This window comes from Girardinichthys multiradiatus, chromosome 15 (assembly GCF_021462225.1).
Source record: "Girardinichthys multiradiatus isolate DD_20200921_A chromosome 15, DD_fGirMul_XY1, whole genome shotgun sequence".
Taxonomy (NCBI): Eukaryota; Metazoa; Chordata; class Actinopteri; order Cyprinodontiformes; family Goodeidae; genus Girardinichthys; species Girardinichthys multiradiatus.
Genome location: NC_061808.1, coordinates 1,292,458 through 1,319,660, shown reverse-complemented (window position 1 = coordinate 1,319,660; position 27,203 = coordinate 1,292,458). Strand labels below are relative to the sequence as shown.

The 27,203-nt window shown below is 44.9% G+C and overlaps 4 protein-coding genes across 11 annotated transcripts in view; 2 read left to right on the top strand and 2 right to left on the bottom strand.

Annotated features, from left to right (window-relative positions):
* The first annotated feature begins 19 nt into the window (after positions 1–19).
* ppp4r4 (protein phosphatase 4, regulatory subunit 4) lies at positions 20–10,468 on the top strand. 6 transcript variants are annotated; one of them, XM_047388118.1, is made up of 25 exons: positions 22–260; positions 1,227–1,300; positions 2,022–2,124; positions 2,212–2,359; positions 2,595–2,668; positions 3,161–3,267; positions 3,356–3,463; positions 3,544–3,665; positions 3,737–3,859; positions 4,082–4,221; positions 4,672–4,791; positions 4,866–4,943; positions 5,682–5,765; positions 5,973–6,146; positions 6,230–6,335; positions 6,496–6,643; positions 6,731–6,875; positions 6,970–7,008; positions 7,096–7,167; positions 7,239–7,296; positions 7,377–7,451; positions 7,538–7,628; positions 8,901–8,950; positions 9,028–9,355; positions 10,123–10,468. In XM_047388118.1, the coding sequence occupies exons 1-25, from the start codon at positions 153–155 to the stop codon at positions 10,160–10,162; spliced, it is 2,715 nt and encodes a 904-aa protein (XP_047244074.1). In that variant the 5' UTR covers positions 22–152; the 3' UTR covers positions 10,163–10,468. The 6 variants fall into 6 exon arrangements, with proteins under 6 accessions (XP_047244069.1, XP_047244068.1, XP_047244073.1 ...); XM_047388116.1 differs by having other exon boundaries at positions 7,233–7,296; XM_047388113.1 differs by having other exon boundaries at positions 20–260; positions 6,970–7,167.
* A 1,125-nt stretch (positions 10,469–11,593) lies between these two features.
* Positions 11,594–17,431, bottom strand: serpina10a (serpin peptidase inhibitor, clade A (alpha-1 antiproteinase, antitrypsin), member 10a). The gene is made up of 6 exons (XM_047388120.1): positions 17,275–17,431; positions 15,857–16,156; positions 15,463–15,756; positions 15,057–15,330; positions 14,827–14,974; positions 11,594–12,446 (listed from the first exon to the last, which is right to left on the bottom strand). Exons 2-6 carry the CDS (start codon positions 16,146–16,148, stop codon positions 12,258–12,260), a joined length of 1,197 nt encoding a protein of 398 aa, XP_047244076.1. The 5' UTR covers positions 16,149–16,156; positions 17,275–17,431; the 3' UTR covers positions 11,594–12,257.
* A 4,249-nt stretch (positions 17,432–21,680) lies between these two features.
* xrcc3 (X-ray repair complementing defective repair in Chinese hamster cells 3) lies at positions 21,681–24,360 on the bottom strand. 2 transcript variants are annotated; one of them, XM_047387049.1, is made up of 8 exons: positions 24,093–24,360; positions 23,635–23,772; positions 23,309–23,521; positions 23,072–23,186; positions 22,942–22,977; positions 22,741–22,855; positions 22,101–22,138; positions 21,681–21,958 (listed from the first exon to the last, which is right to left on the bottom strand). In XM_047387049.1, exons 1-8 carry the CDS (start codon positions 24,145–24,147, stop codon positions 21,739–21,741), a joined length of 930 nt encoding a protein of 309 aa, XP_047243005.1. In that variant the 5' UTR covers positions 24,148–24,360; the 3' UTR covers positions 21,681–21,738. The 2 variants fall into 2 exon arrangements, with proteins under 2 accessions (XP_047243005.1, XP_047243004.1); XM_047387048.1 differs by having other exon boundaries at positions 22,741–22,953; positions 23,032–23,186.
* Positions 24,361–24,455: 95 nt separating this feature from the next.
* brf1b (BRF1 RNA polymerase III transcription initiation factor subunit b) overlaps positions 24,456–27,203 on the top strand; it is a 28,958-nt gene continuing 26,210 nt past the window's right edge. Inside the window, exons 1-3 of one of the 2 annotated variants that reach the window (XM_047387042.1) lie at positions 24,458–24,609; positions 25,025–25,419; positions 26,869–27,075. In XM_047387042.1, coding sequence (XP_047242998.1) covers positions 26,892–27,075 — 184 coding nt within the window. In that variant the 5' untranslated portion in view covers positions 24,458–24,609; positions 25,025–25,419; positions 26,869–26,891. Of the gene's footprint in view, positions 24,610–25,024; positions 25,420–26,868; positions 27,076–27,203 lie in introns of both variants that reach the window. The other variant, XM_047387041.1, reaches the window with a different exon arrangement.

Sequence of the window (27,203 nt, the reverse complement as noted above, 5' to 3'; positions counted from 1 at the left end):
GCCTCGGATGGGATCTCCTTGGAAACGGAGAGAGACACCCCCCTCCTCCCCCGTCCACCCCCATCCTCTCGTCAGGGATGGATGATGCTAAGCACCGCCGACTGCTCTCCTATTAACAACCAGAGAGCAACTGGGCCGGTTCCAGTGAGCAGATGTTCCCCGGCAGGATGACTCTGAGCCCGCCCGGACCGCCGTGCGGACCGCCGGAGGAGCTGCAGGAGCTGGCCTTCATCGAGCGGCCGATCCGCAGGAGTCTCAAGGTAGGTGTGATAGAGACCGTGTGCTCACACATGACGGAGGAGCTGTCCACATGTGTGAGAAATGAGGAATATGATGAAAGTGGTGGTGATGATGGAACATGCTGGGTGAAGCTGCAGGAAGCGGAGGGAAACCCGCGATGTGCGCAGAGTGACGCAGTTTGTCGGTCTGTCTGGCAGCGCAGAGACTCGGACGGACAACACGGGTCGTCTTCAGGATCTCCTCTCTGCACTGAGTCAGCAGAACCAGGACTCCATTAGTCAGTCACATCATCAGGTGTTTAAAGAACTGCAGAAAAATCAGTCAATCAGTGATCGATCCATGAACCAGCAGAGACTGGAGGACAGAGAGACTGGAGCTACAGAAAGACAAAATTTCACTGACTTACAGAGTTCAAATCCTGATCATTAAATTACTCGATTTTATTTAATATTCACTGAATTCAAGAAGTAAGGAGAAATGTCTGTAGCTGACACAGGTCACAGTCTAGAAACAATGAAAGACATGAGGACATGGTGAAAAGGGGGGAAAACAAACCTTTTTGGGATGGGTAGATGATAACATGAAATAATGGACATGAGGACATGAAAACATGAAGTGATAAGAGTGTAGGAGAATAAGAACATACGAAGACACACAAACAAAAAGTAATGAAGACATGATAATATGAAGAAATGAAAGAATTAAGTAATAAAGATATGAGGACACCAGAGGATGAAGACATGGAAACATGAGGACATGTAAACTCTGACTTTAAAAGTCCTTGAACAGCATCCTGATTTGGTTGTACCTCTGATCTGACAGATCAAGTTGATCTGATCACTAACTAATCAATAAACCATGAAGTGATCAATAACTGAACTAATGCTTGATGTCACAGTTTCCTCTTCTGCTGTAGTTATGTGGGCGTGGTTTCATCCTGATGGAGGCGGAGACTCTCAGAAACCTTTTGATGTTTTTTTTTTCAGACCGCAGAGGAGATCGATCAGCTGACTGTGGATGAAGACCTGAACGATGTGGAGAGAGCTGTATACCTGCTCAGGTGAGGTCTGGAAGAAGTCTATGCAGGCCACCTGATGAGGTCACGAAGGTGATTGATTAGGTGTCTCTGCAGAGGATGTAGAATAGAAACCTCAACAAATCCAACCAATCAGAGCCCAGGTTTTTGAGACGTTATAGTGAGGGGATGCAAGTAGCTGACCACCACCAGGCAGGGTTAACTCAGCATTCCTTCCACCGCAGCAAACCAGAACATCTCTTTAAGTTCAAACGCTTATTGGGAAGAACACGCACCTGCTGTAACCTGATATGAAGGATCTAAGGATTTAAAAAATTGACCACTGGTGGGCTGACTGGTGGTGCAGGGGTTAGCTCTGTTACCTCAAAGCAAGAGCTTCCAATGATCAATTCTTGGATGGGGTTCTTCTGTGTGGAGCTTTCATGCCGGTTCTCCCTGGATAATCCAATCCACCTTCCACCCTTCTTCTTTGACCCAGTAAACTCTGAAGCTAATTAAACTCTGGAGCTAATCACCACTTCAGTCCCAGAAGATATGAACTAGTTCACTGAACTGATTCACAAGCAGAACTTGTTGGACATGGATTGAAGAGTTCAAAGTGTTTCTGCACCTAGAAAATTAAACCAGAACAGAACCAGAACATCCAGCTATGCTCTAACCAGTTTCAACCACTCAGGTGTTTAGGTTCAGGTTTTGCTGTTTTTATCAGGAAACGTTCTCCTTCATTTCCCCCCTTTCTCCTCAGTGTGGGTCAGGAGGTCCAGAGAGCTAGCGTCATCAGCAACCTGCCAAGTCTTGTCCGTCAGAACCCAGCTGAGACTTTTCGTCGAGTTGTACCAAAAGTTCGGGTACGTACAATCTAAACAGAACATTATATGAACATGACTGCGAGAAAGGTTTCACTGCAATTTACCTGTCCTACCTGTGTGAGCCAGGAGGTCTTGAATGGAGCCGGTGCTGAAATCCAGCTCGCAGCAGCAACCTCATTTTTAACCATCCTGCAGGATGACATCATTCTGATCCACACACACACCTACTCTATCCTGAAGACTGTGCTGCTTCACCTGAACCACAGAGATGCAGGTAGCCCACACCTGGGGTCTAAAGTACTCTTTAGGTTCAACATATCCTTGGTGTTTTGGACTTACCCGATTAAGCCAGGCCTGTTAGTCAGAATCACCAGCAGTCTGGTGATAGTACACTGATGATTTAGTTGTTTCTGAAATAAATAAACCTGATGTTACCTGCTGACAACCTGATCCTGATTTGGTGCACTTACCTGAAGTGTTGTTGGGTTTTTCGCTCGTCTTGTTCGTAGTGGTGAGCAGTGCCTGGTTGGAGACTCTGCTGTCGGCCATCAATGCTCTCCCCAAAGAGACCATCAAACAGGAGGTCAGTTCCCAAACCATGTTCTGGTTTTACCTGTTAACCTTTGATCCAATGTCCTTAAAGGGAAGTATCTTATGAATAACATGAATTGTAGGGTTCTTCTCGGTGTAAATCCTGCTCCGTACCTATCTTTCTCTCCATCCACATTTGCAGGGTTTTAGAAATCAAAACTATTAAGTGAAAGAACTAACATCCAGCCCTCCATTTCCCGCTGCAACATGTTGCCAAAAGGACATTCAGACTTGTTCTCTTTTCATGTTTCTGTTCCCTCTCCCAGCACTGCAACGGCCCTCTAGCACTAAGGGCACCAACCTATGAGCAGTCTTGCTCTTCAGGAACTCTGAATATCGTTGTCCTAACCTTTCCCTGTTTGGAATGTGTTGCAGTCTGAAATGTAGGAAAGGGTGGATATTGACCTATGACACCTGAAAGTGAGAAGGGGAATTTCTAGTTTCCTTCTCTCTGATGTGGACTTGCATGATTCTGTGTTCCCAGGTGCTGAACCCTCTGCTCTATCAAAGTCAGCTGTCTCACTCCGTTCAGGCCCGTCTAGCTGCCTGTCGCATTTTAGGAAAAGCTTCCTGCAAGTTTGATTCTCTCATGTGAGCGGAGCACAACATGGAACATTAGGCAGAATATCGGGCTGAATTCATATTTGTCTAACCCGCTGTCTGTGGTTCTGTTCATCAGAGTGAAAAAGGAGCTGCTGCCATTGGCCCGTTCTTTGTGTCGAGATGTAGAATCAGAGGTCCGAGTCTGCATGTGCCATCATCTGGAGAGCATGGCCAGAACCATTGGGTATACAGAAAGCCAAAACTGTCAAAACTTTACCCTTAAGTTCTGCCGTACTGACTCAGCAGCTTGGGTTTGTTCTTCAGGGTGGATGACACCAGAGCCGAGCTCCTTCCAGAGCTGCTGGAGCTTGCTGGGGATGAGGAGAGCAGTGTTCGACTGGCTGCCTTTGACAGCATCATCAGCCTGATGGAGATGATGGATGGCGGTGAGTCCAAACCAAAACAGGACCACCTGCTCTTCATTTACACTCAGCTTAAATCCCCTCCTCTTTTTCAGATGACCGACTTCACCTGTTGGTTCCCTTGGTGATGTCGGCATGCGATGCTTCGTCACAGGTGGACGAGGGTGTAATGGTGTCACTGTCATTCCAGTTTGGAAAACTTTGTAGTGGACTGGCAGGTTAGACTACACGGTTACAACAGAACCTTCACCAAAATTCCTCTGGTTTAATTTTTAAATACATTTGAACCCAGAGGACCCTCTTACAGAATCGGACCTGGTATAGCAATGAACTCAGGGTAACTTTCACACACAACTAGGCCTGGTACTACTCCCGACACTAGAGAGCTGTCCCTGAAGGCTGTTTTTTTCCAGGTGTGACTATGGATACTTGTTTTTCAGGTTTCCTGTCAGATGAGCAGAAGCGGCTGTTACTGCAGAAGTTTCAGGTTCTTTGTATCACCGGACTGCCAACTGAAGAAAATAGGATGGATGTTAGCGAGTCCACATTGATCCGGTGTAACTGCTGCTACAACCTACCGGTACTTGAATACTCATAGACCCCTGAGGTTCTTTGGTAATCCCACAACCACAGACCCCCAGGATTCTTTGGCAAACCCTTAGTCTCATACCATCAGGGTTCTTTGTTAGCCTGCAGTCAGAGATCCACAAAGGTCTTTGCTACTCCACCATTCACAGGCTCTCAGGTTTATTTGGCACTCCCATAATTATAGACCCTGGTCCTGTGGTAGTTTGCAGTCACGGAATGTCAAGTTTCTTTGGTTCTAGCCCATTGTAGGACCCTGGGACTTATTTGACACTCCCACAGATAATACCCTCTTAGGCTTCTTTGGTATTCCCACAACCACAGACTCTGGGGGTTCTTTGGCACTCCTTCAGTACAGACACACAGGCTCATTTGGCACCCCCACAGTTACAGAACCTCAGGGTTCTTCAGTTGTTCAAGAACTGTCCCTGTTTTCTTTCCTTAGGCAATGGTGGCATTTGTGGACCCCTCCCACTTCCTGTCTGATCTCTACCCACCATTCTCAAGTCTTTGCAGTGACCCAGAGGTCAGCGTTCGCCGAAGTGTAGCAGCCAGCTTCCACCAGGTGAGAATCACCTGTCCCCACTGTCTGTTTGATTTTTCCTGTAACTTCATCTCACAATTTAGCCTTTCTGTCAGGTGGTGAAGCTGCTCGGGTCTAATGTCCATGTGATTCACAAAGAGCTGCTGTTGCTACTCCAAGACAGTGCTCTGGAGGTGAGAGGCCACGCCCATGGTTGTCTACATGTTATAGTTTTCTTTGATGTCATAGGAAATCATGACACCATATTTTAGAGTAAATTACTGGCTTGATGGGGGATTCACTGGGTCCTCTTGGTGCTTTAAATTTTTTTTGTATTAGTGTTACTAGCTGTCCACACACCAGAACTTCTGTTCTGATTACTGATTATCTGGAACACCTGGAAAACCTGGTTGGAACCAGGAGAACAAGGAGACCAGACCATTGGTAAAGAGGCCAACTTTTTCTTTTAGCTGTATGGAAAAAACAGGTGGAACCAGGAGAATACTTTGGTTTCCTGCAGATTGAGATGACTGATGAGCTCATCTCTTCTTTTGTCATGTACTGTGGTTCAGGTTTCAGTTCAGTCCAGGTTTCAGTTAGAGTCCATTAAGGACCTATGATGTGCAGACTTCCGTTTCCATAGTGATTTGTTTTAGATGTCTTCACACCAGACGTCTGGAGACATCTTGTCTTCAACAGAACATCCTTTTTTGTCATTTTCCTGCAAACTTGCCGTTACTTCTTATCTCTGAAGAAATTCAAATATGTGTCTCAAATATCTGCGTGAATTTCTACATCAACATCAGCTACATGAATGTGATGCATAAGATGCTTTTGCTGTATGTTGGAAATGTTTTTGACTCTCCTTCTTCTATGTGAGCTGCTATTTTCATGTTTGTGTTCCTCATCTGATATTTGTTGTTGCTGTTGAGGTTCTGGATGCTCTGATGAACCACCTAGATGAAATTCTGGAGGTGGTCCTGTCCAGAGGAGACAATCTAATGCTGGACAACAAGGTGAGAACATCTAATTCTGTGCAACCTGTCTTTGGTTGAGCCTTTCAGTTCTCCTCAGATTCTTCGCATAGTTCCTCAAACTGGGTTCTCCTATTTTCCTGACAATATTCTCCCTGTTTTTCCGCATGGTTTCTCTTCTGTTGCTCTGGGTTCTCCTGTGGTTCCCCTCCCATGGTTGTCTTGTGGTTCCTCTGTGGTTCTCCTCAGCTCCCAGAGCTGCTGTCTGCACTGCTGTCAGCTGAACAGCAGGTTGGATCTTCTCTCCGTTGGCGGCTCCATGAGAAGCTGTTGCATCGCTACAGCTGCCTATCCAGGCTGCTGCCTGGAGAACTGCTGCACCAAACCTTCTCTGCTCGGATCTTCATCATTCTCACCACCAACGTCAGCACTGTTAGACTCAGACAATCCCACAGGTGAGTCAGGTGACAGACTGGTAACTCTGCTCTGCTTTCTCCTGGCTGTAGAAAGTGTTACCGGTACAGAAAGAGGCGGCTCGGACCTTCTGCACATTCTTGCGATACAACCGTAAGCAGGAGCAGCGTCAGGAGATGATGGAGCGATTAATCCAAGGTCAGAGCATTTCTGCTTCTTTTGGTTCCCATAGGTTTGCGGATTCTTTTTAAGAAAACCAACAGAAACCTAGCTAACCTAAACCAAATATTGTGTGTGGTTGATATGCATAATGAGAACATGTCAACTTTGTGGTCAAACAGACTGTTTCTGTTCTAAGATCTAGCTCAAGGTCGCAGCTACTGGAACCGTCTGAGGTTCCTCGATGTTTGTGAAATTGCCACAGAGATTTTCTCTAGAAAATACTTCAACAAACACTTCCTCATCCCAGCGCTGGAACTGGTCGATGACCCTGTCGCCAATGTCAGGTAGATCAGTGCTTTCCTATTTGCAGTGCTGGACCATCAACTTGTGTCTCACTGTCTGCCTCCTGATGGCCTCTGTCCTTCTCCCAGGTATAAGCTTTGTCAGCTGTTGCCTTGGTTACGTTCGTCCCTCCGGCTGCCAGCTGACAAACTGCTGCTGCAGAAACTCGATTTCTGTGTCCAGAAATTTCTCTGTCGAGAGAAAGACAAAGATGTTGTGGCCATGATCCGCAAGGTAACTCTGGCCAGAAACCAGTTTGGACCGGGAACCAGTCAGGTATTTGAGAATTTAATGTTTGAAATTTAACTGTCGTCCACATACTTTCCAGACAGTGTTGGAACTGGACAAACTGGATCTGTCTGAGCCTGTAAGGAGCTGGTTCACGAACACCCGAACTATGAATACGTCGGCTCCACGTCTGTTCCTCACCTTGATGTGTTGTGTTTGTCCACAGTTTCATATGAGACATGAGTGGGACCTGCTGGACCAGAAGAAGGAGAAGGAGGAGATGCTGCTGCTGGAGATGGTGAGTCTGAAACTGACAGTGTGTTTGTATTTGACAGGTTTTATGGACATGTGTTCTGTTGTCAGGAACAGCTGGAGCGGCAGCAGAATGATGGAAAGCTCGGCTCTGACAAACACATGGAAAGAAAACGTGAGCTGAACCTTCATTGGTTAACAGAATCTCTAGCAGATGTTTTAGACTTCACGCTGTTAAAGTCTTTCCTCTGACAGGAAGGGACAGTAAAACCAGTCTGTCCTCTACAAAGTCCATGTCTGTGTCGTCGTCAACAGGAAGCTCATCCTCCGGTAAGCTGATGATGTGAATAAACTTATGATGACTGATTGATGAAGAACGTGATGGGATGATGATGATGGGTCTCCTCTGTGCCTAGGTAAAGAGATGAGGAAGGCTAAACTGTCTCGGAGTCGGTCCCTCAGCAGCCAGCCAACATCGTCTAAACCCATGAACTCGGACAGACCTCTGTAAGAACTTCCAACCTGCAGAGTCCACCAGGTGTTTTCACCTGGTGGACGTCTTATCTTCCTGAACCAGCCCGCAACCATTACTCTAAGACTAAATAAGAGAAGAATGGATCAACACTGAGGGGTTCTAATACGTTTGCCAGTTCCTGTAGAGAATCAAATAGCAAATCAAGCAAGGCACTAAAAATTTCCATAACACTTGAAACCCTGCAGTCAAATGACTAGTTTGAAGGGCTACACTATGTACTGACCTGTAACCCCTTCAGGGTCCTTGTTGATGTCTTTCATTGACCTCCACCTGCTATTCTGCTGCTTTTAAAGACAGTTATAATAAAATGATAAGAAATGTTTTTCCGGAGGTGTACATGAAGAATTCAGATTATTTACAGAGGCTTTATTTTGTTGTAAATACTTTACTCTGGCTTCTGACCACTGAACCCAATCCAGGCTCAATGTGAGCGCCCATCTGCCATGATTGACTGGGGATTTGAGAGATGGAGTATACACACAAAAAGAACACAGAAACAATGATCCAGGAGTACTTTCTATGTGAAAGAAAAGTAAAATGTTATTGGCAGTCCCTTAGGGACTAGAGCAGATAAGCTCTGAGTCAGTGGTAATGAAAGAGAGCTTATACAGTCTTGAGTTTCTTTGACTAGGACAGAAACAGGGTTAAACACTAAAAGACAGCCCCAAGTGGATCATCTGTAGAAGGAGAGCAGTAAGTTTTTGGCTACAGCAGCTCAGCCGATGGCCCCCATGCAGGAAGGTGCCACAGCTTAACACAGAGCCAGGCCAGGTCTAGCTTCTAGGAAAAGAAAAGACAAGAGAGATGTAATGTTAAAAGTTGAAATAACAGCAAATTATGCAAAATTGGAGAGTAGTATGAGAATGTAGCGAAGAGGGTGAAAGTGGTCGTTATGTCCTCCAGCAGCCTAAGCCTTTAGCAGCATAACTACAGAGATAGTTCAGGATAAACTAAGCCATTCTAACTATAAGCTTTATCAAAAAGGAAAGTTTTAAGCCTAGTCTTAAAAGTAGACAGGGTGTCTGCCTCACGGACTAAAATAGGAGAAATATGATCTCTCTTTTTAATTTTCATCAGAACTCTTGCAGCATTTTGAATCAGCTGAAGGCTTTTAACTGCATTTTGTGGACATCCTGATTTAATTACAATAGTCCAGCCTTGAAGTAACAAATGCATGGACTAGTTCCTGGAGATTTTATCTGATTATCCTGGTTAACATGTTCTGGATTTTTTTTGTGATTCAGGAAGGCCAAAGATCTTGGCAGTTCTTCAGGCCTCGGGAAAGCCACCAGAGGTAGTTGCTCACCTTAGAATCACCTGGACTCCGTATGTGATAGTTTCTGCTCTTACATCACTTCCTGTTTCCCACAGATGACTTAGTGAGGACCCACTTCACCCTGACAACCCAGTCCACCTCTTCCATGCCGGTTCTGATCCGAAGCAAAACCACCAGCCTCCTGGACCAGGCCAGTATGCTGGAGCAGAGAGACCACAGAACCAGCACACTTGACCACAAGACTAGTAACAGAGACCACAGGAACAATATGATGGAGCACAGAACCAGTTCCCTGGAAGAGAGAGAGCACAGAACCAGCACTCCGGAACACAGGGATCACAGAACCAGCACCTTGGGTCAGCGCAGTAAGACGATGGAGCGTGGCTGTGGGATGAAGGACAGTCAGTCCAGGAAGCTGTCCGTGTGAGTTCTGACTTATGACAAAACGGGGCAGGGGTCACAAAAGACCTTAAAGACCGGTTAGATTGGGCCAGGAGATCTGCCTGACCTTATCCAACCTCTCTTCATCATCACAGTGCCACCTGACCCGGTTTACATTCCTGAAAAGGATGTTTCTGCTTAAACTCTCGACATTCTCACAGATAGTTTGTTTCTTCCCACCTGGTGTAGAATAAATCTTCTCTGAGTCAGTTATTCACTTTCAACTAAATTACGGTGCAGTTCAGTAGTTGTTGAATTTGTTTTAGTGTGATTGAGTTTGGTTCTTTGAAGTTCTGCTGTCCAGATCCCTGCTAGGTTGAGTCTACCTCTAGGTGTCATGGTGTCACCTGAAGAGTAAAGGCGTGGCCTTTGTTCATTATAGCAGGATTAAGGGACATGATACACTGTTGGTATCATGTTAAAAATCAAGCAGTTATTCCATTTTGGCCTGAAACCAGTTTCCAAGACGTTCCTTGCATCATATAATTCATGGAATTCTGGCAATTGGGTTCAGTTTTTCCCTCATTTCAATCCTTGGGTCAGGATGGAGACACGCTGTGCATTTATTGGCTACATAGATCAGCCATCCTGAATGAGGCATAAACCTACCCTTATTGATAGGGTCAATGGTTGTTCTGGTTTAGCTATGATCCAGTCCACTTTCCGACTCAGTTCTTATTGTTCTAGTGTATCTGTGGTCCAGCCTACTTCCTGACCTGTTTTTGCTGGTTCTGGTTTTCTCTCGACAGAAACAGGAAGTCCAGCTCTTTCCAGTCAGAACGAGACTGAAGATGATGATGTCATCACTTCTACATCCGGCCATCATCAGCCAATCAGCTGCCTGAAAGCAGTTTCAGGATGACACCCAGAATGCAGCATGGCATCAACAGAAGCAGTGGACTCTGATGCTAACCGAACCTACTGAGCACTGTGTATTCTAACCATCTCATCACTTCATTTGATTGGTTGAGGTAACCTCACCTTCAGGTTGTTGGTGTGATCTTATTGGACAGTGATCATAGCGGGCAACCAAAGATGAGTTTAACGCCGTCAGATGGAAAAATTATTTTAAAATAAAAAACAGAATGAAAACCATTTTTACTGAATTTTTTTTTTTTATTGAAACTGTTTCTCATGAGTCGAAAATGAGCAGCCAGATGGAGGTGCAGCAGCTTCTTCTAATGACAACCACAGCAGAGTCCAACCAGTGGGACTCATTCTTGGATTCTGGAGACGTCTTGGTTCATGATAATGGTCAAAGAGTCCAGCTGGCTCTTGTGAGGTATTCTGGATTAGCAGGAACTGGATCTCTGAGAATCTACACACACAAATATAGTGAAACAACTGTTGAGTTTATCACTGATCTAAAGAATCGGACGAATACTGAACAGCTTTGGAGTGCTCCATACGTCATTAAGAACCACAGGATGTGATCAGCATCAATTATCATCTAGTCATCCTGAAGTCATCCGTTCTGCTCTTTGCAAAGGTGTTAAAGCCCCAGAACTATGAAACTGAAGGAAAACTATGGTTTTAATTATTTTTACTAGTAGAAATCTGAAGAGTGGTGTGCATTTGTATTCAATACTCTGATCAAATCTAGACAGAATTTGTGCCACACACAGAAAAGTGATGGATGTGCACAGTTAAACTCAAAAGTATCCACACCCCCAGCAGATTTCGGTTTAAATTAATGTGACCAGCGAGTTTCTTCTGACTGGAAGGAACGCTAATCATCTGGAGCAGTTCAGCCAGAGAATCTGTGGAGCTAAAAATTAGGGTGATTGCAAAGAAGCCTTCCAACCTCAAAGACTCAAAGATCAGAATACTAGAGGAAACATGCAGAAAGCTGTTCAGCTGTTAGTGGAAGGGGTTGATTTCTGTGATGCCAATAAAGGCTTTTTCACTGATCCCTGACACAGTGGTCAATAATTTACCAAGCCATTTTAATACATTTTTAAATAAAATAAAAAAAGAAAAAATATTACTGCTTGATCCTCCTTTTATGTCGTTTTCTTGGCTTCTGAGAGACTCCTGTCTAGGTTGAATGAAAATAACTTGAAACCTAAATCTGCCAGGAGGATGAATAATTTGGGCTTTAACTTAATAACATTTACAGTCAGCTGGCTAGTCTAGAAAATCTAGATTAAAATCTAAAACCGTTAAATATTTGAGCGTCAGGCTTTACATTGAAACGAAATAAAGGAAGAGAACAAAGTGTCAGATTTAAAGACTCCAGGTATCAGAGCTGCTTATAGTTTTATTCCAAACTAGCGTTAGTTTATGATGGCGAAGAACACGGCCTTTAATGTCACAGAGAAAACAAACATATGAAGTAAAACATTGTGTGCTGAACGAGTCCTGCAGAGCAGAAATATCACAGAGATCCAAAACAAGCTCAGAGTTGGTGAAGATACATTCTTCCCAGCTCCTGAGGGAACATCTACGTTTCAGAGGAGGCCAATAAGATGATGCTAACATACCCACCAACATGCAGGATAATATGATAACAGGACAGGAACAGTCAGTAACTCGCAGTTATTAACATCATGCAGGATAATAGTATAAAATAAATATGATGCAAACAAGATGCTAATGGACAGTATTAATTCCGCGCGAACATAAAGTGCAATACTATTATATAACGAACACGATGATTTTGTTATTATCAGAGTAACGCTGCCAAACACCAAGCAGGATTTAGGGTTCTGGATCTGTTTTTTTTTTATCTTGACCCCTCACATGTCTCCTGCGGCCCATTGAAGGGTCTCCGCCCTCATGTTTAACACTACAGACAGGAAGCAACCCTAGAAACTGCTTCTAAAGGTGTGGTGATGCGACTGGTTGGGGAGAGTAACAAGGAGGGCAGGATCTGTGAGGCGCATCATTTCTGTGTGGGGTTCGTGACTCGGCCCATGAAGAGGAGACTGCTGGTGGACTGCTGGTAGATGATGAAGATGAAGGGTCTGTTGAAGGTGAGCCGTGGCGGAGGTGAGGAGAACACGGTGAAACCACCTCCTGAGCTGTCATCATCACCACTCTCATCCACGACGATGGCAGATACGTGATAAACCTGAGGATTAAACAAAACATGGAGGTCAACAAACAAATCAAGTTTTTTTGAGAAATAAATTACAAAAGAATTCAGCAACTTAATTAGTTACAGGTAACCTGAAAAAAAAAACAACAGAACAACACTGTACAGCTCAGAACGTTAGCTTAAAACACAGGATGAGGCTTTACAGAACAATACTGTTACAGAACAACACAGGATCTTACAGAACGGGTCGAGATGCTACAGAACGGGTCGAGATGCTACAGAACGAGACGAGATGCTACAGAACGAGACGAGATGCTACAGAACGGGTCGAGATGCTACAGAACGGGACGAGATGCTACAGAACGAGACTAGATGCTACAGAACGGGTCGAGATGTTACAGAACGGGTCGAGATGCTACAGAACGGGACGAGATGCTACAGAACGGGACGAGATGCTACAGAACGGGACGAGATGCTACAGAAGGAGACGAGATGCTACAGAACGAGACGAGATGCTACAGAACGAGACGAGATGCTACAGAAAAAGACGAGATGCTACAGAACGAGACTAGATGCTACAGAACGAGACGAGATGCTACAGAACGAGACGAGATGCTACAGAAAAAGACGAGATGCTACAGAACGAGACTAGATGCTACAGAACGGGACGAGATGCTACAGAACGAGACTAGATGCTACAGAACGAGACTAGATGCTACAGAACGGGACGAGATGCTACAGAAGGAGACGAGATGCTACAGAACGAGACTAGATGCTACAGAACGGGACGAGATGCTACAGAAGGAGACGAGATGCTACAGAACGGGACGAGATGCTACAGAACGGGACGAGATGCTACAGAAGGAGACGAGATGCTACAGAACGAGACGAGATGCTACAGAACGGGACGAGATGCTACAGAACGAGACTAGATGCTACAGAACGAGACGAGATGCTACAGAACGGGACGAGATGCTACAGAACGAGACGAGATGCTACAGAACGGGACGAGATGCTACAGAACGAGACGAGATGCTACAGAACGAGACGAGATGCTACAGAACGAGACGAGATGCTACAGAACGAGATGAGATGCTACAGAACGGGTCGAGATGCTACAGAACGGGACGAGATGCTACAGAACGAGACGAGATGCTACAGAACGAGACGAGATGCTACAGAACGAGATGAGATGCTACAGAACGGGACGAGATGCTACAGAACGGGACGAGATGCTACAGAAGGAGACGAGATGCTACAGAACGAGACGAGATGCTACAGAACGAGACGAGATGCTACAGAACGAGACGAGATGCTACAGAACGAGACGAGATGCTACAGAACGAGACGAGATGCTACAGAACGGGACGAGATGCTACAGAACGAGACGAGACGCTACAGAACGAGATGAGATGCTACAGAACGGGACGAGATGCTACAGAACGGGACGAGATGCTACAGAAGGAGACGAGACGCTACAGAACGAGACGAGATGCTACAGAACGGGACGAGATGCTACAGAACGAGACGAGACGCTACAGAACGAGATGAGATGCTACAGAACGGGACGAGATGCTACAGAACGGGACGAGATGCTACAGAAGGAGACGAGACGCTACAGAACGAGACGAGATGCTACAGAACGAGACGAGATGCTACAGAACGAGACGAGATGCTACAGAACGAGACGAGATGCTACAGAACGAGACGAGATGCTACAGAACGAGACGAGATGCTACAGAACGGGACGAGATGCTACAGAACGGGACGAGATGCTACAGAAGGAGACGAGATGCTACAGAACGAGACGAGATGCTACAGAACGAGACGAGATGCTACAGAACGAGACGAGATGCTACAGAACGAGACGAGATGCTACAGAACGAGACGAGATGCTACAGAACGAGACGAGATGCTACAGAACGAGACTAGATGCTACAGAACGAGACGAGATGCTACAGAACGGGACGAGATGCTACAGAACGGGACGAGATGCTACAGAACGAGACGAGACGCTACAGAACGAGACGAGATGCTACAGAACGAGACGAGACGCTACAGAACGAGACGAGATGCTACAGAACGAGACGAGATGCTACAGAACGAGACGAGATGCTACAGAACGGGACGAGACGCTACAGAACGAGACGAGATGCTACAGAACGGGACGAGATGATACAGATGTCTTTTTGCCCCGCCTCTCGCGCTGTGTAACGCCCACTGGTGATGACTCATGCTTGGTTTGCAAAGCTGGTAGAAATGGGTGACTGTGCTCAACAAAGCACCAAAGTTCAAAGGCACATAAACCTAACCGGTTTAAGAGCAAAAGTTCTTTGGTGGAAAAACGCCATAAGTGCTCCTGAGAATCACATCTCTTCTTCACGTTTACTTTCTGCAGAGCTTCTTCTCTTACCTGATTGAGATTGGCTCCTGTAGCTCCGCCCATGTTTCTGAGGTCAGCGTCATCCTGAAACACCTGAGTGATGTGCAAAGTCTGAAGAACGTCTTTCAGAGAGTAGGATCGCTCCAGCAGGAAGACAGGAAGCTGCACCTCCAGTTTCCTATTTACATAAAAAGGTCAGAATCCATAACAAGAACAGAAAAGAGATGAAGACGAAGGTTATGAGGAATGATGGTCCTCACGTCTTTTTCAGCTGACGAATCCAGGCTTGGATCTTCTCCGATGTCACGTCCTCCTCCACAGCTGTCACATCAACATCTTCATCTGGAAGCACCACCAGCATGGCTGCTCCGTCTGCCATTGGCAGCTTCAGCACGCCCGCCTTCACAGAGCGGTCGTACGCCAGGAAGTACTTATCAGCCCGGAACATCATGGGAACCATGACCACGTGGTACCTGTCCACGTAGAATCGCTCGTTCTGAGTGAACGTGGCGTTAAAGGGAGGACTGAAGCGGACTGAAACACACAACAGAACTTTATTTAATACAAACAGTAACAGCCACCAGGAGGTTGAGCATTCCTTCTGACTTTTCCAGAACAATGATCTTTGTGTTGGAGGATACTGTATCAGGTCTTGGTTTTACTCACTTTGGTAGGAAGCAGCAGAGACAACCAGCAGCTGGGTTTGGCGGTCTAGGGTGGTCAGCACATCCTGAATCTGGGATCTGGACTGATCCTGGACCCAGCGGTTGATGGTGTCGATGGCATCAGCTGGGGTTGTATACGAAAGACTCTGAGCCTTTCCCCCAAATTTCATCTGAACCAGATCCTGGTAGGATACAGGCACCTGGAAACTCTGATCTGGGAAGACCGCCATGCCCTGCTGAAAGTTCGTGGATGGACTTGTTTGAAGAACCATGTTCCTCAGAGTATGAAACAGATCTGGAAACAGAAGAGAAGCAGTTTAGGTCTAAAACCCATTTAAAGAGATAAATGACATCCTTTTCAGGATCACCAGCTCCTGTTGAGAGTCCCAGCCTACCTGGCATTGTCTGGGGGTCCAATCCAGTCAGAGTGAGTCCCTGCAGCAGTTCATTCTGGGTTGGACCGCTGGTACCACTCACTAAAGCTAACATTCCCGTGGAAACAGCGAATGGAGACAGAAAGACATTGTCATCGGTGCGGCTGGCGACAGCCCGGTAAAGCCGGGCTCCAAAGTCTGCGTTCCTGTTCATGAGGTCTTCCACTGCAGGACTGATGATTTGAGAGCCTGCTGGACTCATCAGGAGGGTGAGGAAGAGGCTGGCCAGTGGGAGGAGGATGAAGAGAGTCATGGTCTACTCTGAAACAGGAAGAACAAACAGAACACAAATTAAAACTATGATCATAGGAGATCCCAAACTAAAGTTTCTGCCACAGGAAGTGTCTTCAACACCATCAAAGCCTGATAATTAGAAGAAGCTACTGAAACAATAAAAACACAGGGGAGTTGGTGTTAAACACGAGATAAGACAGAATTAGGGTCTATGACATAGATTGAGAATCCGACTTGGCAGACCGTTGCTCACTGAATAAAACCAACAAGCAAATTCATCCAATCAGCTGACCTAAAAACCTGGTTTACTCCAACAGTTAGACACAGAAAATGTGACAGAAACAAAATCCATCTTCAGCACACACATCCAAAATGAATCAGACTCACAGCCAATCAGATCAAATGATCAATGAATTAAATGAATCACAGTTTCAGTGCATCACTACCAAAATAATTATAGAGACGTCAACGAGCTGTAGCAGCTATATACACTCTTCTGGAGCTCACCAGGTGTCAGTTACCATGGCTACAGAGACAAGGAACAGGTATCAGTTACCATGGGGACAGGTGAAGCATTCTGTAAAACCCTTTATTGGAGCTGAGGGTCAATAACAGATAAGTCAAAGTGTCTGGCGACCTAGTCTGTGATCCAGACAGCGACCCAGGCTGAGATCTAGACTGATCGAATCTATGAGCTGGTGATCCAAGCAGATCAGGGTATTTGTTTTGGTCTGTGGAGCTGGTTTTGGTTTAGTTTGAACTGGACCCGATCAGAATCTTCTGGGACAAAAACATGAAAACCTCAGCAACACAGCAACTTTCCCTCCGGGCTTTACCTGGCTTGGTGCTGATCGACCATCTTCATCAAAAAACATCATCTTCGCTGAACATCCGGTCAGCAGGGACACGCCCTCCATCTGTCATGACGTCGCTTGTTTGTGTTTAAATTTTAGTATTAAATTACTAGACTGGTTGTTTGTGTCGGTAGCGACCAGTTTATGTGGATTTTATTTACTGATCAGCAGCAGTGAATCCGGACAGAAAGATGACGTCACTGTTAGATCTGATCAATAACTGATGAGGCCCTGGAGCCGCAGCCTGTCGACAAACAAACAAACAAACAAACAAACAAACAAACAACTCACCTGCAGCTTGGCGGCGCCTTTTGATCTCTCGGTTGTGAAAATTCACGCGCTGCGCATCACCAACAAGCTCGGGTCCCGACGCTACCGGAAGTAACGGGGGCGCATCTAAGACCTTTCTTTCAAAGTAAAAAGCTCCAGAACAGGAGTCTTCAACCAGCGGCTCTGTGGAGCTTTCAGAATGGCTCTTACTAACGAAAAATGATTTAAAAAAAACCAACATTTTATTTAAACCTAATAATAAATGCAGGTTTTGTTTTTCTAAAAAAATTTATTTTTCTTATTTTTACATTATTTTTCACAACTATCAACACCCCATAGAAGATCCAATTTGTTTTTGCAAAAGCTTTATGTTTTTCTTAATTTTAAAACTAAAAAATATATATATATTTTTCTTTTTAAATGACAGCATATTTCCTACAATAGATATTTATCAACGACATTAAGCTGTCTATTTTTAAAAGGTCATGTAACGTTAGCAGCTTTAAACGAGTCTTATTTATCTTAACTTGGGGGAAAATGCCTCTTTAGGGTGTAAAGGTTTGCAGATCCCTGCTCTAGATTAACAGTCTGGAGACGTCTTGATCCACCAGTTGTCAGAACATACAGTCTGTCAGTTTAAACCCCAGAAATACCATCAGACAACGTTAAAGCGGGTGTCTGTTGAAAATGAGCGATGTAAATAAAATTAAAAACTGCTTCAGCCCACAGCAGTACGGTGGCCCAGAGGTGTCAGGTCAAATACAAAAGCCGCAACACAAATACAAAAGCACAGGACCAGATCCTGGCGACGGTTGAGAAAATAAGAGGAAAACAGGAAAGTAACCTTCACAACATTTATATGACATTTTTACAACTTTCACATAAATGTTTTATGTACAAAAAAAAAAAACAAATTTAATAATTTCACTGTACATTTTTGGAGAAATAACGGGTCAAAGTATCTACTAATGCTCAACCAGTATATGCTTTTGTTGCTTTTAATTGTGGTTATAGTATAGATGACCCTTTACTATAATTTGAAGAGATTGTGTTGTCACCTCTCACGGTTTTGGAGAAATAAAATTCTGAAAGTGGGACAAAAGCATGTACTGGTTGAGCATTAGTAACCCTAACCATCACTAACCATTAGTAACCCTAACCCATAAGAGAGACCGCGTATTTCTGACTGCAGTGCAGTAACATATCTATAGGTTAACGCCATCTGTTCTCGGTTTTTGAAACAGAAAATCCAGTTTCCCGAACCTTATGCTTAAGATTTACAGTAAGTTTCCCTCATCCCACTTTCTGCTTTCGCTTACTCATCGTTGGTAAAATGGCAGAGTACACAGTGTATAACAAGAAAATAATGACACTAGATAATACTGCTGTTGAATGACTTCCGTTGTGGCTTTTGTATTTGACCTGACACCTCTAGGCCACCGTACAGCAGTCTATCCTGAAACATTAGTTCACATCAGTGATATGTCTGCTGAGGGACCAAACCATTATCAGATGAGGCCCTGAGGACCAGGTTTGGGTCTCCAGCTGTTGCGCATAATTTAAGCTTTTAATTTGAAATATAGAAGCGCTCTTTCTTTAGTCAATTGATAACTTTGCTGTGTTGACAATGCGCATGCGCAGTGCTGCTGTACCTGCTGGCTGCTGCATTCAGAACCAAATGAAGTAGAAATGTTCTGCCCCAGAATAGAGCAGGAACACTGGTCCATGCATTTATTACTTCAAAGCTGGATTATTGTAATTTATCAGGAAGCCCTAAATAAATCCAGCTCGAAGGCTTCAGCTGAGACACAACAGAACTATGATTTAAAATCATCCATCTTATTTGCTGAAAACTGGCAATATATAAATAAACTGAAAATTAATGAATGGGCATTTTAAGCTTCTGACAAAAAACAATCAAAGAAAATCAAAATGATCTGTATCTGGAGTCACTAGGGTCCACTTATTCTATATGGAACTAATTCACAACTAATTTCATCTTAAGCCACAAGACAGAACTAATTTTTACACAGAAACATATAATCAGATCAATAAAATCATACAGGCAGATTCAAGTTCAATAACTTACATTTCAGTTTAATCCTGGTCAAATACGGGTTCTACAGATTTCAAACTAGGGAAACGTAGAGTTAAGCCAGTCACAGCTCCTTTAGTGGCTTCATCTAGGACAGAAACACAGCTAAGCAGATGAGCTGAGACAGGGTGGACTCTATGCAATGAGTCCACTCAACCATATTCAGTAAATTAGATTCTCTGTTCTGATGAGGCTCAGATTAAAAATAACCTTTTAGCAGGTATTAAACATACTTTTCATTAAACCCACATTTCTACATTCAAATGTTTTTATTAGTCTGATGTAATATTCTAATGTTATATGTGGTGTTTTCTTTGGATATTAGCAGAAAATCATCATAATTAACAGAAATAAAGGCTTGAAAACAACCTTCTGTTTGGAATTTTCTCTTCCTAGAAGCTACACCTGGCCTGACTCTGTGTCTACCTGTAACACCTTTCTGGAGAGGGGCATTGTCCGAGCTTCTGCTGGCAACAACTTAATGCTCACCTTCTACAGATGATCCACATGACCCTGTCTTTCAGTGTTTAACCCTTTCTCTCTCCTAGACATGGTTACTGACTGAGCTTCTACTGTAACTAACTCTATGTTCTCTCTTTCAGACTCTAACCTTGAAAACTGGCTCAGAGTTTATCTGTTCTTTCTTTCTAGATGAAACGACTAAAGGAGCTACATCCATTAACATTTACTTTTCCTTCCCATAGAAAGTACTCCTGGATCAGTGCTTCTTTGTTCTCTTTGTGTCTCTGCTCTGTTCTCTCAAACCCCCAGTCGGTCGTGGCAGATGGCCGCTCACACTGAGCCTGGTTCTGGTGGAGGTTTCTTCCTGTTAAAAGGGAGTTTTTCCTCTCCACTGTCGCTACATGCATGCTCAGTATGAGGGATTGCTGCAAAGTCAACACCAGTGACTGTCCACTGTCTCTACATGCTCATCCAGGAGGAGTGAATGCTGCAAGTCACTGACTGGATGCAATCTGCTGGGTTTCCTTAGATAGAAAAACTTTTTATCCAATTTGAATAAATAACTGAATCTGACTGAACTGTTCAATGGTTACGATTAATTGGAATGTATGAACCTGACTGTTGTGAAGAACCTTGAGACGACATGTGTTGTGAATTGGCGATATATAAATAAACTGAATTGAATTAATCTAAAAAATGTGATTCACTCAGTGTTGGAGTTACTGGAATTAATTAACTTTTTTATTAATTATTGAATTTCTCCTTCAAACACCGAGTCCAAGCGAGATAGGGTCAAACCATAAATATATCAAACTGTTGAAGAGGATCTGAGGCCTGACCTTCCTGGGTCAGTGAACGCATCATCATGTGTACTTCTAGTTGGTGGAGGTGAAGGTGGAGAGGCTGGATAGTTCTCTACAATTACTAACCAGCAGGTCTGACTACATCACTGATGCTCTGAGCTGGTTCTGAGAACCTAGACCTGCATTTCAGACTGGATCATCGATGCTGGTTCTGAGAACATGCTGACCTCTCCAGATCACTGATGGAGGTTGGTTCTGGTGGAGAACCGCAGATCTCTGCTCTCTGATTTACTCTGTAAAAAGCTGTCTGACAACAGCAACATTATTTCAACCATCAGTGTCTCATTCATTTTCCTGATGTTTGACCAGGTTCCTGTCGAGATGGGAGAATCAGATCTCTGGGTAAAGATCATCAGTCTGGACCCTGAGAGATGGGATGTCGACATTCCCTGACCACCACTCTCGTGGTCTCTACTGATGAACTTTGACAAGAACCCTGACAAACTGACAGCTGATTCATGACCGTGGAAAAGCTTTCTCATGAATAATGCTCACAGGAGTCTTCCCGCTGAGTTTCTGTGTTTACTGTGCGATGGACATATCAGTTTTAATGGTTTTACTTTCATGATACAGAACATTAATCTGTCTCTGCTCAAACATCTTCTCCATCACCACAGGTAGTTTGAAGCAGCAGCTCTCTGCATCAGTTCCCACCCAACACAGAGTTACAAACTGAAATATCTTCAGTCACTGCAGGAGCTCTCCTCCGCTGATTTAAATCCAGGTCCAAAAGAAATCAGGAACAAAGGAGTGGTTCAGAACAGGACAGAATCAAACCAGAGTGCCGATACCAAGAATAACACCTCTGGGGTAAGAACTATAGTGTCACAACTACAGAGTAGAAGTATCACACACACGTTATTATGACCACCATCAATCCACATCTGATTTTTAAGGTTAAACCAACTAGAATCTAGAGCAGAACTTTAACATTAGAAAAATGGGTTTTTAGCCTAAGATTCAAGTTAAGTCTCTTCAGAGGCGACAAATTAAAGATACCAAAGACACAAAGTTCACCGCTCTAATCTGTGTTGGTCTGAATGGACTCCCTAAAACGGTCTACAGTCAGTCAGGGTCCAGAACAGCACGAAGCCCCTCCCTCCAAACACCGATGTCTCGACTGTTGCGGGCCAGGTGAGGAGCAAACACCACCTCCAACCTGCGCAGGGCGCTGCTTTGGTCGCCGAGGAAAACCTTCCCTTGGAGACGTCGCATCATCAGTCGAACCATGACCTGATTGGCCCAGGCCAAACCCAGCGCAGGACACACTGAGGAGGACGGAGAGCTGAGACACCAAAACAAGGCTGCATCAGTTCCACAATTCATCTTTAAAAAGGTTATCTTTGATGGTTTATTCTAATAAAACCAAAACATATTTCTAGACAGAGAGGAGCCGACTACATAAAGAACATAAAAACATGTCTTACCTCAAACTGTTGGCTGATTGGTTGAAAACATCTGTGACCTAAAAACAGATTCATTAAATAATAAAATGTCAGGCACATAATTATTGACCTGTGACCAAGTGCAACATCGTTCTACTGAGGACAGATCAGTGTGTACAGGGGACAGGTGTGTGTCTGACTGAGGACAGGTGTGTGTCTGACTGAGGACAGGTGTGTGTCTGACTGAGGACAGGTGTGTGTCTGACTGAGGACAGGTGTGTGTCTGACTGAGGACAGGTGTGTGTCTGACTGAGGACAGGTGTGTGTCTGACTGAGGACAGGTGTGTGTCTGACTGAGGACAGGTGTGTGTCTGACTGAGGACAGGTGTGTGTCTGACTGAGGACAGGTGTGTGTCTGACTGAGGACAGGTGTATGTCTGACTGAGGACAGGTGTGTGTCTGACTGAGGACAGGTGTGTGTCTGACTGAGGACAGGTGTGTGTCTGACTGAGGACAGGTGTGTGTCTGACTGAGAACAGGTGTGTGTCTGACTGAGGACAGGTGTGTGTCTGACTGAGGACAGGTGTGTGTCTGACTGAGGACAGGTGTGTGTCTGACTGAGGACAGGTGCAGTATGACTCAGGGCAGCTCTGTGTAGGTATTCAGGACAGGGGTTAATTACCTGGTTGATGCAGAGTATGGGTGTAGTGAACTCCTGGCTGAGGTTGTGCAACATGGAGGAAAAGGTGAGCAGCTGTTTGTTTCTCTCTAGCCAATCATCTGGCTGGAACTCACACCTGAAAAGAGCCGCCACTGAGTCAATCACGATGAGCCGGACCAGACCCCGAGCCAACAGGAGGGGTGCACGGCGCAACAGACACACCTGCAGAGAGTCCTGAAGACGAACACACCTGTGAGCCTGGTGAGGAGATGACAGGTGTTATCTGATCTTAGGTCAGAGGGCAAAACACACCAGGTTGGCTGTGTGTTCAATATAGATGTGGTCACTGAACTGGAGGCCACTGATCAGGGATCGAGGGACATCAGAGCGCAGGACAGATTGTTCTGAGATCAACTGCTGCAGGCGCTTGATGGGAAATGGATCCTCAGTGCAGACGTACAACGCTCCTGGATGAAAAATGTCATATGATTAGGTTTATCATTTCTTCATTTTTTATTTAAGTCATTCATTTATATTTACGTTGACAATGCATTCACTGACACTGTTTATTCGTGGTGCGTTTACTGACCTGAGCTCAGGCCTCTATGCTCTACTGGATATTGCACTGACAGGCACAGCTGGAGTCCAAGCTGGGTCTTCCCTGCTCCGCTCTCTCCTGACAGCTCAGTGACGCCCCCCACTGGCAGACCGCCCCTCAGCAGCTGGTCCAGAACTGGGCAGCCCGTACCGAGTCGGAGGCCTGATTCTAACCTGTGACATTCTCCTCGCTGGAGCTGAAGAGCTGGACGAGCAAATAAACACTGTTGTTACACCAGCAGATCAACGTTACATGCAGTGGTTACTGTTACAGCTGAGCATGACATCACAGCGTCTAATCCAATCAGATCATCTGACCCGTGACTGGCTGATGAGTCCTCGAGGCAGTGGCAGCAGCATGGAGCAGCTCCTGAACATCAGATCTGGACAAACCGGTCCTTTTCTGGAGGTCCGGCCCAGACACGCACAGAATCTCCCTAACAGACTTCAGCTGAGCTGGTGGGGGAGAAATCATGTTACTATAGCAACAACACAACCAAAGATCTACACATTGGTGCTGGTTAGTGATGGCACGGCCGAACCGGTGCCAAAGCTATCAGTTGTAGTCTCTTGTTATGTTTATCCAGGACAGCAGATTATCAGAAAAATAATTTTATTTAGGTTATTAAACAAAGCCGACGTCACAGTAGGACATTACTGGGTCTGGATTAAAGATCTGAGAGGGAAGCTGTGGTTTTTCTTCCATACTTCCTCTCTGGGGGAGGAACAGTTAAAGTCTGGGTTCGGAGACTGGAGTCTGGTGGAGCAGCTGGTACCTCTCTGTACGGCGGAGATGATCTGCGGTTTGAGCTGCAGGTGATCCCAGCTCATCTCTGCGATACCGGCTTCGGATCTCCACTGAACCAGTTCAGGTTCTGCCCTTGTTCAAGCACTGTTTGCTTGTGAAGCCCTCAGAATATTGACAAATTCCCGCCTGAGCACGTGACGTCATCACTAGCCGTCGAACCATTAAGCCGGTTCCTAAGAGAGCGGGAAGGAGAGGATTCGGTACCGTAGCTCGGATACAACCGAATCTCGCCCCAGCTGCACAGAACAGTGCTGACGGCGGCGCTATAAGTGACGTAGAAATGATTCTGGTTACGCATTGGCTCAGATGTGACGTCACATTTAGGCGCCAGTAGAGGAAGCCTAGCAGAGACCAGAACCAGGATCAATAATTGGTCATTATTTAGAGACTGGTTAAGGTTGCGATGGGACGAACATGAAGCCCAGCAACAAGAGTTCGGGTCGGCATCTGTTGGTTCTAGCTGCATAGTTTTGGTACTTTACTCGGTGAGTCTGCCGTATGTCGGTGGTCCAGAGGTTACTGACTAGTCCTCCGGCCGAATCGGTTGTGGGTTCGCGTCTCCGTTAGGGACTCCTACTTAGAATGTGTGATTTTATTACAGGAAGAGTCTTCTGAAGGTTCGGCTCGATTCGAATGAAACTGTAGGATTTCCTGACAGGAAGTTTATGTTTTCTGAATTGTTAAACCCAACAGATGATTCTATTCACGTTAGAACAGAACCGATCAAGTGAACGTCCTATATAGGAACTTTTATTTGGCGGATCAGGATGGTCCAGTTGGGGAGTCAATTATTATCCTCCCTTTGGGAATCTCCTTGTTTTAAAGTATTTTCCTGTTGTTGTTTAAGTCAGGAAACGTTTTTCCAGATTTTTATTCTGGATGTTCTCATTATTTAAACAGGGTTAAAATCCTGACCTTCCCAGTCACCTCCCCTGAGGAATCCCAGCCTATTCTGCTTTGGCAAAGCTCCTTCAGATCTGATGGCCTTCTGACGTGGACCTTTGTCTTCAGGTTACCTCACAGCTTCTAAATGGGATTCATGTTTGGGCTTTGTGCAGGCCACCAGCAGCAACGTATCTTTTAGGTCGTTGTCCAGTTCCAGATACACTGAAGCATCTCCACAGCATAATACTCCCACCACTTTGTTTTACTGCACAGGGGGTGTCCCTTATGTCGTTGGCCTCTCACTTCTTTTTGTGATCTGACCAAACAGCATGCTTCCAGGATGCAGGATCTATCTCCAGGTTATCTCTAACATACTTCAGGCTGGCTTGAATGTGTCCCTTCTGCTGAAAGTGAGTTTTACTTCCTCCACAACCTTGCAGTCCATTCCTGTGCAGAGCTTAAGGGATTGTCTTTTGTGAGACTGTAAGTCCTGACGTTCACCAGTCATTCCTTTGAGTCTTGGCAGTAGTTCTGGGATCTTAAGAAAATTCTCTGACGAGTTGTCTTTCCTGGGTCTTTGAAACCTGTCCCTGTTTGCAATAAGAGAACCATTGTAAAAATATTTGAGGCAGATATAATTGCCATTATCCTATTGGTGTTCCTGCGTGGTGGGTGGATGGAGTAGGAGATGGATTACCAGAGTACTTGTAAATTTGAGAAAAACTAATTCATTCATTCATCTTCTTTACCGCTTCTTCCATAGTGGGTCACGGGGGAGCTGGTGTCTATCTCCAGCAGTCTACGGGCGAGAGGCAGGGTACACCATGGACAAGTCGCCAGTCCATCGCAGGGCAACACAGACACACGACAAACAACCACACACACACTCATTCACACCTAAGGGCAAGATAAACTAATATTTTTTCTCAAATTGTCATAATTTGAAGCTATACTGTACTGTTTAAAACCATCAATGTGATTTTAAATGCTCCTGAATCCACAAATCTGAAGGACTCTGATATTTGTAATAACTTTCATTTCTTTGACAAAGTTCAGTCCACAAGGTCATCAATCCCATCGTCTGGACATGACCCATCTACCTTGGTTCCCTGCTCAGCCGTCTTTAATCAGCTTGACCCGGTTTCACCTTCATTTTTCAACAAAGTAGTTGACCAAATGAAACCTTCAGGTTCTCTCTGTGATACCATCCCTGCACATATTTTTAGGAGATTTAACAGATGTTCTCTTCAATTGGACCTTCAGTTCTTGCCCTCATAAATAGCAGTATGGCCCATGAAGTGGTTCCTAATGCTTTTAAGCGTGCTGTTGTAAACCCACCAATAAAAAAAAAAAAAACCAGGCCTGGACCCTTCGGTGTATGTAAATTTAAGACCGATCTCAAAACGATCATTTCTGTCAAAGATATTGGAGAAAATTGTTTCTATCCCATAAATGACTTTCTGAACAGTAACGGGATTTGGTAGTCGGGTTTAAACATCTTCACAGCACTGAAACAATGTGGTTATAGGTTTTTAACGATGACCTTTGCAATGATTGTGGAAATTTTGTGATTTTAGTTCACTGGACCACTGCAGAGGCATTTACTGGAAATGTTATTTTATATGCAACTAAATTTGACAGGTGAAATTCTGGAAATTCTTTTGAAACACGTGTTTTTCTAGAGTGGCTTGAAGGTGATGGATCAGTTGTTTCAGAGAAATCGAGTCCAAAGAAGAGTGGTGATGTGGTTTAATTTGAACGTAAAACCGTGAGAAGGTGGAGCAGATGGTTCCTGCTCCGAACACAATACATGAAGGTTGGGCATAATCTGAAATGATTTTATCCTTCCTTGTCCTCAGGCACCAACCCTCTAACTGCCGCCATGAGCTCCCGGGTGTGCCGGACATGTGGGGGGTCCGACGTCGATGTCGACCAGGCCCGGGGCAGCGCGGTGTGTACGGGCTGCGGCTCGGTTCTAGAGGACAACATCATAGTATCGGAGGTCCAGTTCGTGGAGGGAAGTGGAGGAGTGTCATCCGCCGTGGGACAGTTCGTCTCTGCTGATGGTGAGACCAATTCTCTCAACTCAGACAGGCAGGACTAGTACTGAGCCTGAACCAGTATAACCAGTAAAAGGCTATAGAAACAAGTGTCCAAATTCCAACTGATGAAACCCAGCAGAATTTAAAATCTC

What these genes read in the sequence shown, in the direction of transcription:
- ppp4r4 (XM_047388112.1), top strand. Translation starts at nt 153, where the DNA reads ATGTTCCCCGGCAGGATGACTCTGAGCCCGCCCGGACCGCCGTGCGGA. An exon ending in CGATCCGCAGGAGTCTCAAG is followed by an intron (nt 261 to 1,226) that starts GTAGGTGTGATA and finishes TTTTTTTTTCAG; the next exon opens with ACCGCAGAGGAGATCGATCA. An exon ending in ATCTAATGCTGGACAACAAG is followed by an intron (nt 5,766 to 5,972) that starts GTGAGAACATCT and finishes GGTTCTCCTCAG; the next exon opens with CTCCCAGAGCTGCTGTCTGC.
- serpina10a (XM_047388120.1), bottom strand. Translation starts at nt 16,148, where the DNA reads ATGACTCTCTTCATCCTCCTCCCACTGGCCAGCCTCTTCCTCACCCTC. An exon ending in ATTCGTCAGCTGAAAAAGAC is followed by an intron (nt 14,975 to 15,056) that starts GTGAGGACCATC and finishes TTATGTAAATAG; the next exon opens with GAAACTGGAGGTGCAGCTTC. An exon ending in CAGGAGCCAATCTCAATCAG is followed by an intron (nt 12,447 to 14,826) that starts GTAAGAGAAGAA and finishes TTTAATCCTCAG; the next exon opens with GTTTATCACGTATCTGCCAT.
- xrcc3 (XM_047387048.1), bottom strand. Translation starts at nt 24,147, where the DNA reads ATGAGCTGGGATCACCTGCAGCTCAAACCGCAGATCATCTCCGCCGTA. An exon ending in TTGAACACACAGCCAACCTG is followed by an intron (nt 22,954 to 23,031) that starts GTGTGTTTTGCC and finishes GTTCGTCTTCAG; the next exon opens with GACTCTCTGCAGGTGTGTCT. An exon ending in CCATACTCTGCATCAACCAG is followed by an intron (nt 22,139 to 22,740) that starts GTAATTAACCCC and finishes ATCTGTTTTTAG; the next exon opens with GTCACAGATGTTTTCAACCA.